At 48.1% G+C, this 12,699-nt stretch overlaps 1 protein-coding gene across 1 annotated transcript in view; it reads right to left on the minus strand.

Moving 5' to 3' along the window:
- Positions 1 to 12,699, minus strand: part of SCML2 (Scm polycomb group protein like 2) — a 106,119-nt gene that overhangs the window by 73,369 nt on the left and 20,051 nt on the right. Inside the window, exon 3 of the mRNA XM_077807182.1 lies at positions 4,650 to 4,720. Within this exon, the coding sequence (XP_077663308.1) occupies positions 4,650 to 4,720 (71 nt within the window). The remainder of the gene's footprint in view (positions 1 to 4,649; positions 4,721 to 12,699) is intronic.

Below are 12,699 nucleotides of genomic sequence, written 5' to 3' on the forward strand. Positions count from 1 at the left end.
TGAGAGGAGTACTATGTCGTCTCTTCCTCTGGCTTGCTGTCTGTACTCTTGCTAGAGAGTAGGAGAGTGCAGGGGTCAGCATCGTGTCCATACGCGGACAGAAGTGTCCGTGGGAAAAATTTTGAGGTCCGTGGTAATTTTTCAAAAAATTGAATGACTGAATGACATAACCCCCCACAATGTCCATCACTAAGTATGTTAATTTTGTCAAGTGTCCGTTGCGCAATGTGGTGCTGCCAACCCTTGGGGGAGTGTGGCATGGCAGTGGTGACAATTCCCATGCCAAGCAAAGACTTGGTGCAGAGGTCCTGGTATCGAGAAGCGGAGACCCCAGTACTTCCGGTATACAGAGGTCACTGGAATGGAAGAATTCTGCCAGTACTGATCGCCCCGGTGTTGGTATGGGGTGGGGTGGGGCAGGGATCTTGTCTGTACTGGCTGCTCCGTTGCTGGAGGTGGTGTCAATGTTGGTACTGATGATGATTCACGGACTAGTAGTACCTTTATAGAGGAATACTTATTCCTGTCTGTCAGTGCTGATGACTCAGTGCCCGTGCCCTTTGGGTCCAGGGGCATGTCAACAGTACTAACTGCTGACAGTTTCCATGGACTAAGGGTACCAGACTGTGAGGGTCTCGGTGCCGACAGTGCCAAAAGATAGTGAGTGAGATGGAGATCACTTACAGCTATCTGGAGGCTCCTTTTGGAGTCTTCCCACTCTCCTCTTAGATAACTTATGAGGGCATCAGCAGTCTGTTTCTTCGATCCACAGCCATTAGATGTAGAGGGCTGTGGGGAAGACTCATGTCCACCTGGGGACTCGCAGCGTAGGTCCTGCGAGGGTCTGAGAGCTGCCTCCATGAAGATGATCTTCTGCCTGAGCTCTCTGTCCTTACAGGAATGTGGCCGGAGTTGCTGACAAAGACCACACTTTTGCTAGATGCGGCCCTCCCTGAGGCAGCGAATGCCGTGGGAGTGCTTGTCTGCAATCAGAATTGCCTCTTTGTGAGCGAGGCACTTCTTAAAGCCTGCTGAACCAGGCACGCCTGCTGCGGGGAAGGGTCCCCAGCAGGGAGAAAAGTAGGAAAATAGTTTGTGGATTTTGTTTTTATCTTTTAGTGGATAAAATGAAAGAGTAAAGAATGACTTACAACTACAGTATACCAACAAACTAACTATATAAATGCGACTAGAGCATGATCCTAATGGACTGCAAGTAGCTCTGTCTTTAGCCAGTGGCAGTTGAGAAGGAACTGAGGGGGGTTAGCCTATGAGCACAGGCTAGCCTCATGGTGCAGCATGAGGGAAGACAGCACATGCGCAGTCCTAAGAGACACTACTATCAAAGTTCTCCAGTCAGCAACGCAGTAGTTCAAGCACACCTACAGTAGAGCACCCATAGGGACACTACTCAAAGAAGAATTCACACATGCTCTACGCCAGTGGTTCTCAAAGCCAGTCCGCCGCTTGTTCAGGGAAAGCCCCTGGAAGGCCGGGCCGGTTTGTTTACCTGCCGCATCCGCAGGTTCGGCTGAACACAGCTCCCACTGGCCGTGGTTCGCTGCACCAGGCCAATGGGGGCTGCGGAAAGGGCGACCAGCACATTCCTCGGCCCGCACCGCTTCCCGCAGCCCCCATTGGCCTGGAGCAGCGAGCTGTGATCTATGCAGATGTGAGAATGGTTGCTGACATCTCTCTCCTTTCAGCCTGAATGCTATCTCTTCTCCCTCTGCCCCCATGAAATAGCACTGGGGGAGTTGTACCTCTCATGGGGGGGGGGGGGTCCTGAGCCCTTCTCCATGCCCCCTTCTGTGTGAGCTGGGATCTGGGGAGCCTGCTCTCTGGAATGGAGCTGAGAACAGCCATGCTCGGAGCATGCACCAAGCACACAGTGCTGAGACGGGGTGAGGAGTTGAGAACAGGCATGTTTCATGCATGGCATACGCTCACAAGCACTATGGCTGGGGGGGGAGACACTGGGGGATTTGAGCACACCTACTGACATGGAGCTGGTCACATATCTCATAGCTTTTGTTTCAGGCCCTATTCATCTCCACAAGGTGTTCTTATTCAGAACATCTCATTAAGATAAAAGGTCATTTCACACTTCTGTGAGGAGAATAGATGTGCAGAGCCCATTCTCCCTACAGTAGGCCCAGATTTTGGACAGGGACTCTGAACTCTGCCCTTTCCTGCCTCCTGGTGAGCGGGTAAACTGGTTTGAGCCCTGGCACAGCCACAGGAAGGACGGCTGTGAAATCCTTAACGAGAGGTAAGAGTTTGGTCCTGAGAGGCCAAAGGATACTGTATAAAGGCTTAATATCCATTTACTTACTTTAATACTCTGAGCTGTGAACAAGCTGTCTGGGAGAAGAAAGAGGGAAATGAGAATGGCATGCCTTGGACTTCAGTGGCCTCATAGGCTGGGCTTAAGCTGACAGATGAGCAAGAGCATTAAAACACCGTTGAACTCCAAAGAAATAAACACAGCAAAAATTAGAATACATCAAAGCCTGAGTTCTCTCACTGGAAATATTTGCATATTTCCTGGAAACATTTCTGAAACTTTAACATTGGAAGGATGGATAAAATTATTTTCTCCCCAACAAAAAAAGCAAGAGAGACAACTCCATGATATGTTTTATTGATTACCTTTTATGACACTTCAATATGGGCTTAATTTCCAAAATACAAGATTGGCATGACCCTTTCCAGTAATCAGAACGGATACACTTATGTGTTGTTGCAATGTTTAATTGAGATATGTACAACAAAATTCTCAAACTTCCTGTAATGCAATTTTAATTAAATTTCTTAGAGAAAGTTCTTAAGGGTACAAAAACAAAACAAAAGATTTCAGGTTTCAGAGTAACAGCCGTGTTAGTCTGTATTCGCAAAAAGAAAAGGAGTACTTGTGGCACCTTAGAGACTAACCAATTTATTTGAGCAATATCTATAAGCTTCAATGAACTACAGCTCACTTCATCGGATGCATACTGTGGAAACTGCAGAAGACATTATATACACAGAGACCATGAAACAATACCTTCTCCCACCCCACTCTCCTGCTGGTAATAGCTTATCTAAAGTGATCACTCTCCTTACAATGTGTATGATAATCAAGGTGGGCCATTTCCAGCATAAATCCAAGTTTAACCAGAACGTCGGGGGGGGGGGTGTAGGAAAAAACAAGGGGAAATAGGCTACCTTGCATAATGACTTAGCCACTCCCAGTCTCTGGGGGTCTCCCACTCTGGGAGTGGCTAAGTCATTATGCAAGGTAGCCTATTTCCCCTTGTTTTTTCCTACACACACAACCCCCCCCCCCCCCCCGACGTTCTGGTTAAACTTGGATTTATGCTGGAAATGGCCCACCTTGATTATCATACACATTGTAAGGAGAGTGGTCAGTCTGGATGAGCTATTGCCAACAGGAGAGTGAGTTTGTGTGTGTGTGTGGGGGGGGGGGTGAGAAAACCTGGATTTGTGCTGGAAATGGCCTACCTTGATTATCATGCACATTGTAGGGAGAGTGGTCACTTTGGATAAGCTATTACCAGCAGGAGAGTGAGTTTGTGTGTGTGTGTGTGTCTTTTTTTGGGGTGGGGGGTGGGGGGGGAACCTGGATTTGTTCTGGAAATGGCCCACCTTGATTATCATACACATTGTAAAAGAGAGTGGTCACTTTGGATGGGCTATTACCAGCAGGAGAGTGAGTTTGGGGGGGGGGGGGGAGGGGAGGGTGAGAAAACCTGGATATGTGCTGGAAATGGCCCAATTTGATTATCATACACATTATAAGGAGAGTGATCACTTTAGATAAGCTATTACCAGCAGGAGAGTGGGGTGGGAGAAGGTATTGTTCTATGGTCTCTGTGTATATAATGTCTTCTGCAGTTTCCACAGTATGCATCCGATGAAGTGAGCTGTAGCTCACGAAAGCTTATGCTCAAATAAATTGGTTAGTCTCTAAGGTGCCACAAGTACTCCTTTTCTTTTTGCAAAAGATTTCAGTTAGTTATTTTAATAATTTATATTGGTTGCTATGTTCTTATACCAACGCTTGTTAAGTCTGTTGGGGGAAAAGCTGCAGCAGCCACCAGGCTGTTTGTCTCCTGTTCAGAGGTTCAGTTCTGTATCGCTACTTGAGAATGATGCTGGAGACTCGGAGTGCTGGAAGCCAGCACAGTGCAGTTGGAAGGTTCAGAAAATTAAGGGAGAAGTGCTAAATACGTTCTACTATAGATGGGCAAATGAGGAATTTGGGCAAAGGGTGGCAAAAGGCACTACACTCAGACCCTCAGCCACATTTCAAATTCTTGCTCTAAACCATGGAGAGACATGCTAAAGCTGTTCAAAAGAGAGTTGTAAAAATTTTAAGCATTGACAGGATTCCTTATTTTTCCACTAGCCTTGTTCTTGAAAGACAGCTGCAATATTTTTGATCAACCTTTCAAAGAAAATTTGACTTGCGGCAGAGACCAAGAAAACTTCAGCTTAAATGGTTACGGTTTGCCAAAGTTATAAGCACATGAGAACAGGGGGTTACAAAGGGAAGCCGTAGACACCCTTAATATAAAGCTTGTTATTGGGGCCCTTAACACACACACACACACACACACACACACACACAAAAGAATTTAGTGTACCTGTCTGAAACAATGTGGAGGAGCAGCTAGCGATCCAGTCTCTTTCAAGTAATTATCCCACTTAAAGTGTTCTAGAAGAGATAAAAATAAAAAGGTTAGACAACTTTTAAGGGAATGTATTGAGCAAACTTTTAGGGGGAAAACAGCTGTTTAGGTGAGCTAATTCTAGCCTTTTTAAAATAAGTTCTAAAAAGCGAATTCCTCTTGTGTGAAAGCCACGAGATTGACAGCCTTTGAGAGACTTTAAAAACTTTGTTAATCCATAGGAAAGACACACCACAGACAGACTCAGTACACAGTTTCAACATATTTCATCAGTAGTGAGGAAGGATGGTCCAGTGGTTAGGATGCTAGGCTGGGAATCACTAGAGCGGGATTCCATGTGCTGCTCCACCAGACTTCCTGTGTGACCTTGTGCAAGCCTTTGTGCCTCAGTTCCATATCTGTAAAACGAGAATAATAGCATGTCCTATGCTGCAGGAGTGAGGATAAATATGTTAAAGATTGAGACAGTCATATACTCTATATCCAGGACCATGTAAGCACTTTTAATAAAGTGTGTGCGCGTCATGACGGCTTGTGCAGAAGACCCAACTAGTATCTTGACTCCATTACAAACCAGGACGGGTTTGGGGTTTAGTGCAATCTGTGAATATGACTCTAGCTCCACAACTAGAACCCATGAATTTCTGGCTCCCTGTCCTACATTTGATCTAGACAAGACTGCCTTTCCAACCAAATATGCAAATATTTTGCCTTAACACTTAGGGTATGTCTACATTACGGAATAAGGTCGAATTTATAGAAGTCGGTTTTTTAGAAATCGGTTTTATATATTCGAGTGTGTGTGTCCCCACAGAAAATGCTCTAAGTGCATTAAGTGCATTAACTCGGCGGAGTGCTTCCACAGTACCGAGGCAAGCGTCGACTTCCGGAGTGTTGCACTGTGGGTAGCTATCCCACAGTTCCCGCAGTCTCCGCTGCCCATTGGAATTCTGGATTGAGATCCCAATGCCTGATGGGGCTAAAACATTGTTGCGGGTGGTTCTGGGTACATATCGTCAGGCCCCCGTTCCCTCCCTCCCACCGTGAAAGCAAGGGCAGACAATCATTTCACGCCTTTTTTCCTGAGTTACCTGTGCAGACGCCATACCATGGCAAGCATGGAGCCCGCTCAGGTAACCGTCACCGTATGTCTCCTGGGTGCTGGCAGACGCGGTACGGCATTGCTACACAGTAGCAGCAACCCATTGCCTTCTGGCAGCAGACGGTGCAGTATGACTGGTAGCCGTCATCGTCGTGTCCGAGGTGCTCCTGGCCTAATCGGCTGGGAGCGCCTGGGCAGACATGGGCGCAGGGACTAAATTTGGAGTGACTTGACCAGGTCATCCTCTTTAGTCCTGCCGTCAGTCCTATTGAACCGTCTTATGGTGAGCAGGCAGGCGATACGGATTGCTAGCAGTTGTACTGTACCATCTTCTGCCGGGCAGGCAAGAGATGAGGATGGCTAGCAGTCGTATTGTACCATCTTCTGCCGGGCAGGCAAGAGATGAGGATGGCATGCAGTCCTTCTGCACCGTCTGCTGCCAGCCAAAGATGTAAAAGATAGATGGAGTGGATCAAAACAAGAAACAGACCAGATTTGTTTTGTACTCATTTGCCTCCTCCCCCGTCTAGGGGACTCATTCCTCTAGGTCACACTGCAGTCACTCACAGAGAAGGTGCAGCGAGGTAAATCTAGCCATGTATCAATCAGAGGCCAGGCTAACCTCCTTGTTCCAATAAGAACAATAACTTAGGTGCACCATTTCTTATTGGAACCCTCCGTGAAGTCCTGCCTGAAATACTCCTTGATGTAAAGCCACCCCCTTTGTTGATTTTAGCTCCCTGAAGCCAACCCTGTAAGCCGTGTCGTCAGTCGCCCCTCCCTCCGTCAGAGCAACGGCAGACAATCGTTCCGCGCCTTTTTTCTGTGCAGACGCCATACCAAGGCAAACATGGAGGCCACTCAGCTCACTTTGGCAATTAGGAGCACATTAAACACCACACGCATAATCCAGCAGTATATGCAGCACCAGAACCTGGCAAAGCGATACCGGGCGAGGAGGCGACGTCAGCGCAGGCACGTGAGTGATCAGGACATGGACACAGATTTCTCTGAAAGCATGGGCCCTGCCAATGCATGCATCATGGTGCTAATGGGGCAGGTTCATGCTGTGGAACGCCGATTCTGGGCTCGGGAAACAAGCACAGACTGGTGGGACCGCATAGTGTTGCAGGTCTGGGATGATTCCCAGTGGCTGCGAAACTTTCACATGCGTGAGGGCATTTTCATGGAACTTTGTGACTTGCTTTCCCCTGCCCTGAGGCACATGAATACCAAGATGAGAGCAGCCCTCACAGTTGAGAAGCAAGTGGCGATAGCCCTGTGGAAGCTTGCAATGCCAGACAGCTACCGGTCAGTTAGGAATCAATTTGGAGTGGGCAAATCTACTGTTGGGGCTGCTGTGATGCAAGTAGCCCACGCAATCAAAGATCTGCTGATATCAAGGGTAGTCACCCTGGGAAATGTGCAGGTCACAGTGGATAGCTTTGCTGCAATGGGATTCCCTAACTGTGGTGGGGCCATAGACGGAACCCATATCCCTATCTTGGCACTGGAGCACCAAGCCGCCGAGTACATAAACCGCAAGGAGTACTTTTCAATAGTGCTGCAAGCTCTGGTGGATCACAAGGGACGTTTCACCAACATCAACGTGGGATGGCCGGGAAAGGTACATGACGCTCGCATCTTCAGGAACTCTGGTCTGTTTCAAAAGCTGCAGGAAGGGACTTTATTCCCAGACCAGAAAATAACTGTTGGGGATGTTGAAATGCCTATATGTATCCTTGGGGACCCAGCCTACCCCTTAATGCCATGGCTCATGAAGCCGTAAACAGGCAGCCTGGACAGTAGTCAGGAGCTGTTCAACTACAGGCTGAGCAAGTGCAGAATGGTGGTAGAATGTGCATTTGGACGTTTAAAGGCACGCTGGCGCAGTTTACTGACTCGCTTAGACCTCAGCGAAACCAATATTCCCACTGTTATTACTGCTTGCTGTGTGCTCCACAATATCTGTGAGAGTAAGGGGGAGACGTTTATGGCGAGGTGGGAGGTTGAGGCAAATCGCCTGGCTGCTGGTTACGCGCAGCCAGACACCAGGGCGGTTAGAAGAGCACAGGTGGGTGCATTACGCATCAGAGAAGCTTTGAAAACCAGTTTCATGACTGACCAGGCTACGGTGTGAAAGTTCTGTTTGTTTCTCCTTGATGAAACCCCCCGCACCTTGGTCCACTCTACTTCCCTGGAAGCTAACCACCCTCCCCTCCTTCCTTCGATCACCGCTTGCAGAGGCAATAAAGTCATTGTTGCTTCACATTCATGCATTCGTTATTCATTCATCACACAAATAGGGGGATGACTACCAAGGTAGCCCAGGAGGGGTGGTAGAGGAGAGAAGGAAAATGCCACACAGCACTTCAAAAGTTTATAACTTTAAAATTTATTGAATGCCAGCCTTCTTTTTTTTGGGCAATCCTCTATGGCGGAGTGGCTGGTTGGCTGGTGGCCCCCCCACCGCATTCTTGGGCATCTGGGTGTGGAGGCTACGGAACTTGGGGAGGAGGGCGGTTGGTTACACAGGGGCTGTAGTGGCAGTCTGTGCTCCAGCTGCCTTTGCTGCAGCTCAACCATACACTGGAGCATACTGGTTTGGTCCTCCAGCAGCCTCAGCATTGAATCCTGCCTCCTCTCATCATGCTACCGCCACATTTGAGCTTCAGCCCTGTCTTCAGCCCGCCACTTACTCTCTTCAGCCCGCCACCTCTCCTCCCGGTCATTTTGTGCTTTCCTGCACTCTGACATTATTTGCCTCCACGCATTCGTCTGTGCTCTGTCAGTGTGGGAGGACAGCATGAGCTCGGAGAACATTTCATCTCGAGTGCGTTTTTTTTTCTTTCTAAGCTTCACTAGCCTCTGGGAAGGAGAAGATCCTGTGATCATTGAAACACATGCAGCTGGTGGAGAAAAAAAAGGGACAGCAGTATTTAAAAAGACACATTTTATAAAACAGTGGCTACACTCTTTCAGGGTAAACCTTGCTGTTAACATTACATACATAGCACATGTGCTTTTGTTACAAGGTCGCATTTTGCCTCCCCCCACCGCGTGGCTACCCCCTCAACCCTCCCCCCTCCCTGTGGCTAACAGCAGGGAACATTTCTGTTTAGCCACAGGCAAACAGACCAGCAGGAATGGGCTCCTCTGAGTGTCCCCTGAAGAAAAGCAATCTATTTCAACCAGGTGACCACGAATTATATCTCACTCTCCTGAGGATAACACAGAGAGATAAAGAACGGATGTTGTTTGAACGCCAGCAAACATACACTGCAATGCTTTGTTGTACAATGATTCCCGAATACGTGTTACTGGCCTGGAGTGGTAAAGTGTCCTACCATGAAGGACGCAATAAGGCTGCCCTCCCCAGAAACCTTTTGCAAAGGCTTTGGGAGTATATCCAGGAGAGCCACAAATGCCAGGGCAAATTAATCAGTAAACATGCTTGCTTTTAAACCATGTGTAGTATTTTAAAAGGAACACTCACTGGAGGTCCCTTCTCTGCCTGCCGGGTCCGGGAGGCAGCCTTGGGCGGGTTCGTGGGGTACTGGCTCCAGGTCCAGGGTGAGAAACAGTTCCTGGCTGTTGGGAAAACCGGTTTCTCCGCTTGCTTGCTGTGAACTATCTTCTTCATCCCCAAAACCTGCTTCCGTGTTGCCTCCATCTCCATTGAAGGAGTCAAACAACACGGCTGGGGTAGTGGTGGCTGAACCCCCTAAAATGGCATGCAGCTCATCATAGAAGTGGCATGTTTGGGGCTCTGACCCGGAGCGGCTGTTCACCTCTCTGGTTTTCTGGTAGGCTTGCCTCAGCTCCTTCAGTTTCACGCGGCACTGCTTCGGGTCCCTGTTATGGCCTCTGTCCTTCATGCCCTGGGAGATTTTGACAAAGGTTTTGGCATTTCGAAAACTGGAACGGAGTTCTGATAGCACGGATTCCTCTCCCCATACAGCGATCAGATCCCGTACCTCCCGTTCGGTCCACGCTGGAGCTCTTTTGCGATTCTGGGACTCCATCATGGTCACCTCTGCTGATGAGCTCTGCATGGTCACCTGCAGCTTGCCACGCTGGCCAAACAGGAAATGAGATTCAAAAGTTCGCGGTTCTTTTCCTGTCTACCTGGCCAGTGCATCTGAGCTGAGAGTGCTGTTCAGAGCGGTCACAATGGAGCACTCTGGGACAGCTCCCGGAGGTCAATACCATCGAATTGTGTCCACAGTACCCCAAATTCAAGCCGGCAAGGCCGATTTAAGCGCTAATCCACTTGTCAGGGGTGGAGTAAGGAAATCGATTTTAAGAGCCCTTTAAGTCGAAATAAAGGGCTTCATCGTGTGGACAGGTGCAGGTTTACATCGATTTAATGCTGCTAAATTCGACCTAAAGTCCTAGTGTAGACCAGGGCTTAGCAATAAAATCAAATGACACCTCATACATCAACAGTCTTTGCAAATTCTTCACTTATTTTTAGACTGCTGTTCAAAGGGCTACAAAAATGTACAGTTATATGAGTTAATCAATCAATATGAAATACTATATGGCCAATGATCCAAATAAGCATGGCTTAAGTGACAAGAAAAGATAAGAACTAAAATAGTACAGCCCACATTTTGCTTCTACAGTGAAATTGTCTACAATCTTTAAGTTGATGTATCTAAAAACAGGAAAGAGAAGCAACAGTCATCTTTGTCCATCACCTCTTCACAATCAAAGTTTAAATGAGAACATAAATGGTGTAATGATGCCACCCAGTGGCTCAACAAACAATAGCTTTCAACGTGTTTGCATCAAAAAAAAAATCTTAGTTTTAGGCAGATAGTAAAATCAAATCGAATTGTCTTTTGGGAATGGGCATCAATAAAGTTATTTGGCTACATTTATAACAAAACATTAAGCATACAGCTTCATTTAAAGAAGGAAAACAGTGTTGCACTGAAAGATTCCAGAAATGTTCATCAATGACTGTCCCATGGGAGAATATTCCAGAAGCACTAGCCTTTGATAGGAAAGGCCTTGGCTAACATCCTCAAGATATTATCTCTGCATAGTCAGCACTTCCCAAATGATCTCAGCTGCAGTAGCTGTAAATTGATGGGATGACTCAGCAGCAAAATGAGGGAGCCAAAAAAGGTCTTTTCCTCAGGTGATCATGTTTACAGTAAGTAAACAAAATAAGGCCAAATAAGCAGAAAACTACACAGGTAGCTACAAGAAAGAGCACTTTCACTGGCCATTGAGGGAGTCTGCAGTTTCATTAACCTGCAGATCATCTACCTGAATAGCTGGATTTATCTATAAACCCCTTTCCTCACAGTCTGAAGTTTGCATTAGGTTTCCTTCACTTGTGAGCATAGATCAAAACTGAGGTAAATTATAGCAAAACTCATTCACAACTAATACTTAATATTCTGCAATTTATTTCAGGAAGAGAATATGAAATGGCAGAAAGGGGACGTGTGTGTCTATGGAAACAGTCACATGGAAAAATAATGCTCTTAACAAAAAAAGCTTCTCTATATCCAGTGAAAGATCATTTGTAGATAAAAGAAACTAACGCAGTTTTCTGAACATACACACCCATCTGAGGCTCTAGTATTGGAGAGAATTTCAGGAATGGAGGTGGAATAAAACTGCAACCGACAGGAAAGTTAGCTCACAGCAAACTATTAAATATTAGAATTTTTCCTTTTATATTACCCCAATTCAAGACACATGTAATTTTAGACTGAATTACCGGAGAAAATAAGAAAACAAATGTAGTGTACTACTGATTTAGCCAGTACCGCTATTAGTATCCTTTCAAAGGTTTAGGCCAGGGGTGGGAAACCTTTTTTCTATCAGGGGCCATTGACACACAGACAAAAATCAATCGCGGGCCAGACAGCCCTGCAGGGGGGTGCAGCGGCTCACGGCTTCCCCTCGAAGCAGGGCGAGCCAGTGCTCCCGGCTCCAGCCCTGCCGGGGGTTGTGAATGTGTGGAGGCTTGGGGCTTCCCCTAGGCTGTGGGGTGGGGCCAGAAATGAGGGGTTCAGGGTGTGGGAAGGGGCTCAGGGCTGGGGCAAGGGGTTGGCATGAGGACAGGGCGCTGGGTCTGGGAGGAAGTTGGTGTAGGAGGGGGTTCAGGGCTAGAGGTACGGGGTCTGGGAGGGAGTTAGGATGCAGGAGGGGGCTGAGGGATGGGGTGCGTGGTACGGGTGTGGGGGGAGTTAGGGTGCATGGTAGGGGTGCGGGATCTGGGAAGGAGTTAGGGTGCAGGAGGGGCCTGAGGGATGGGATGCGGGGTCTGGGAGGGAGTTAGGGTGCAGCAGGGGGCTGAGGGTTGGGGTGCGGGGTAAGGGTGCGGGATCTGGGAGGGAGTTAGGGTGCAGGAGGGGGTTGAGGGATGGGGTGCGTGGTAAGGGAGGGAGTTGGGTGCAGGAGGGGCCTGAGGGATAGGATGCGGGGGGGATGGGAGGGAGTTGGGTGCAGGAGGGGCCTGAGGGATGGGATGCGGGGTCTGGGAAGGAGTTAGCGTGCAGCAGGGGGCTGAGGGATGGGGTGCGGGGTCTGGGAGGGAGTTAGGGTGCTGCAGGGGGTTCTGACCTGGGGCAGGGGATGTGGGCTCTGGCCAGCTCCCAGTTGGCGGCGCGGCCACTCCACACTGCTCCCGGAAGCGGTCAGCATGTCTGGCCCCTAGGTGGAGATGCACAGGGGGCTCTGCGCAGTGTGTGCTGCCCATGCCCAAAGGTGCTGCCCCTGCAGATCCACTGGCCATGGTTCAATTATTTACTTTCTATTACATTTTACAGATATTTACATAGCAAACTTGTTTTTCATGGTTTCCTTGAACCCTTAGATGCAACTGTGCATCATTTAATTCTTATCAGAACACCACAAATTAATCTAAGACTAGTTCTG

This window comes from Eretmochelys imbricata, chromosome 1, assembly GCF_965152235.1.
Source record: "Eretmochelys imbricata isolate rEreImb1 chromosome 1, rEreImb1.hap1, whole genome shotgun sequence".
NCBI lineage: Eukaryota > Metazoa > Chordata > Testudines > Cheloniidae > Eretmochelys > Eretmochelys imbricata.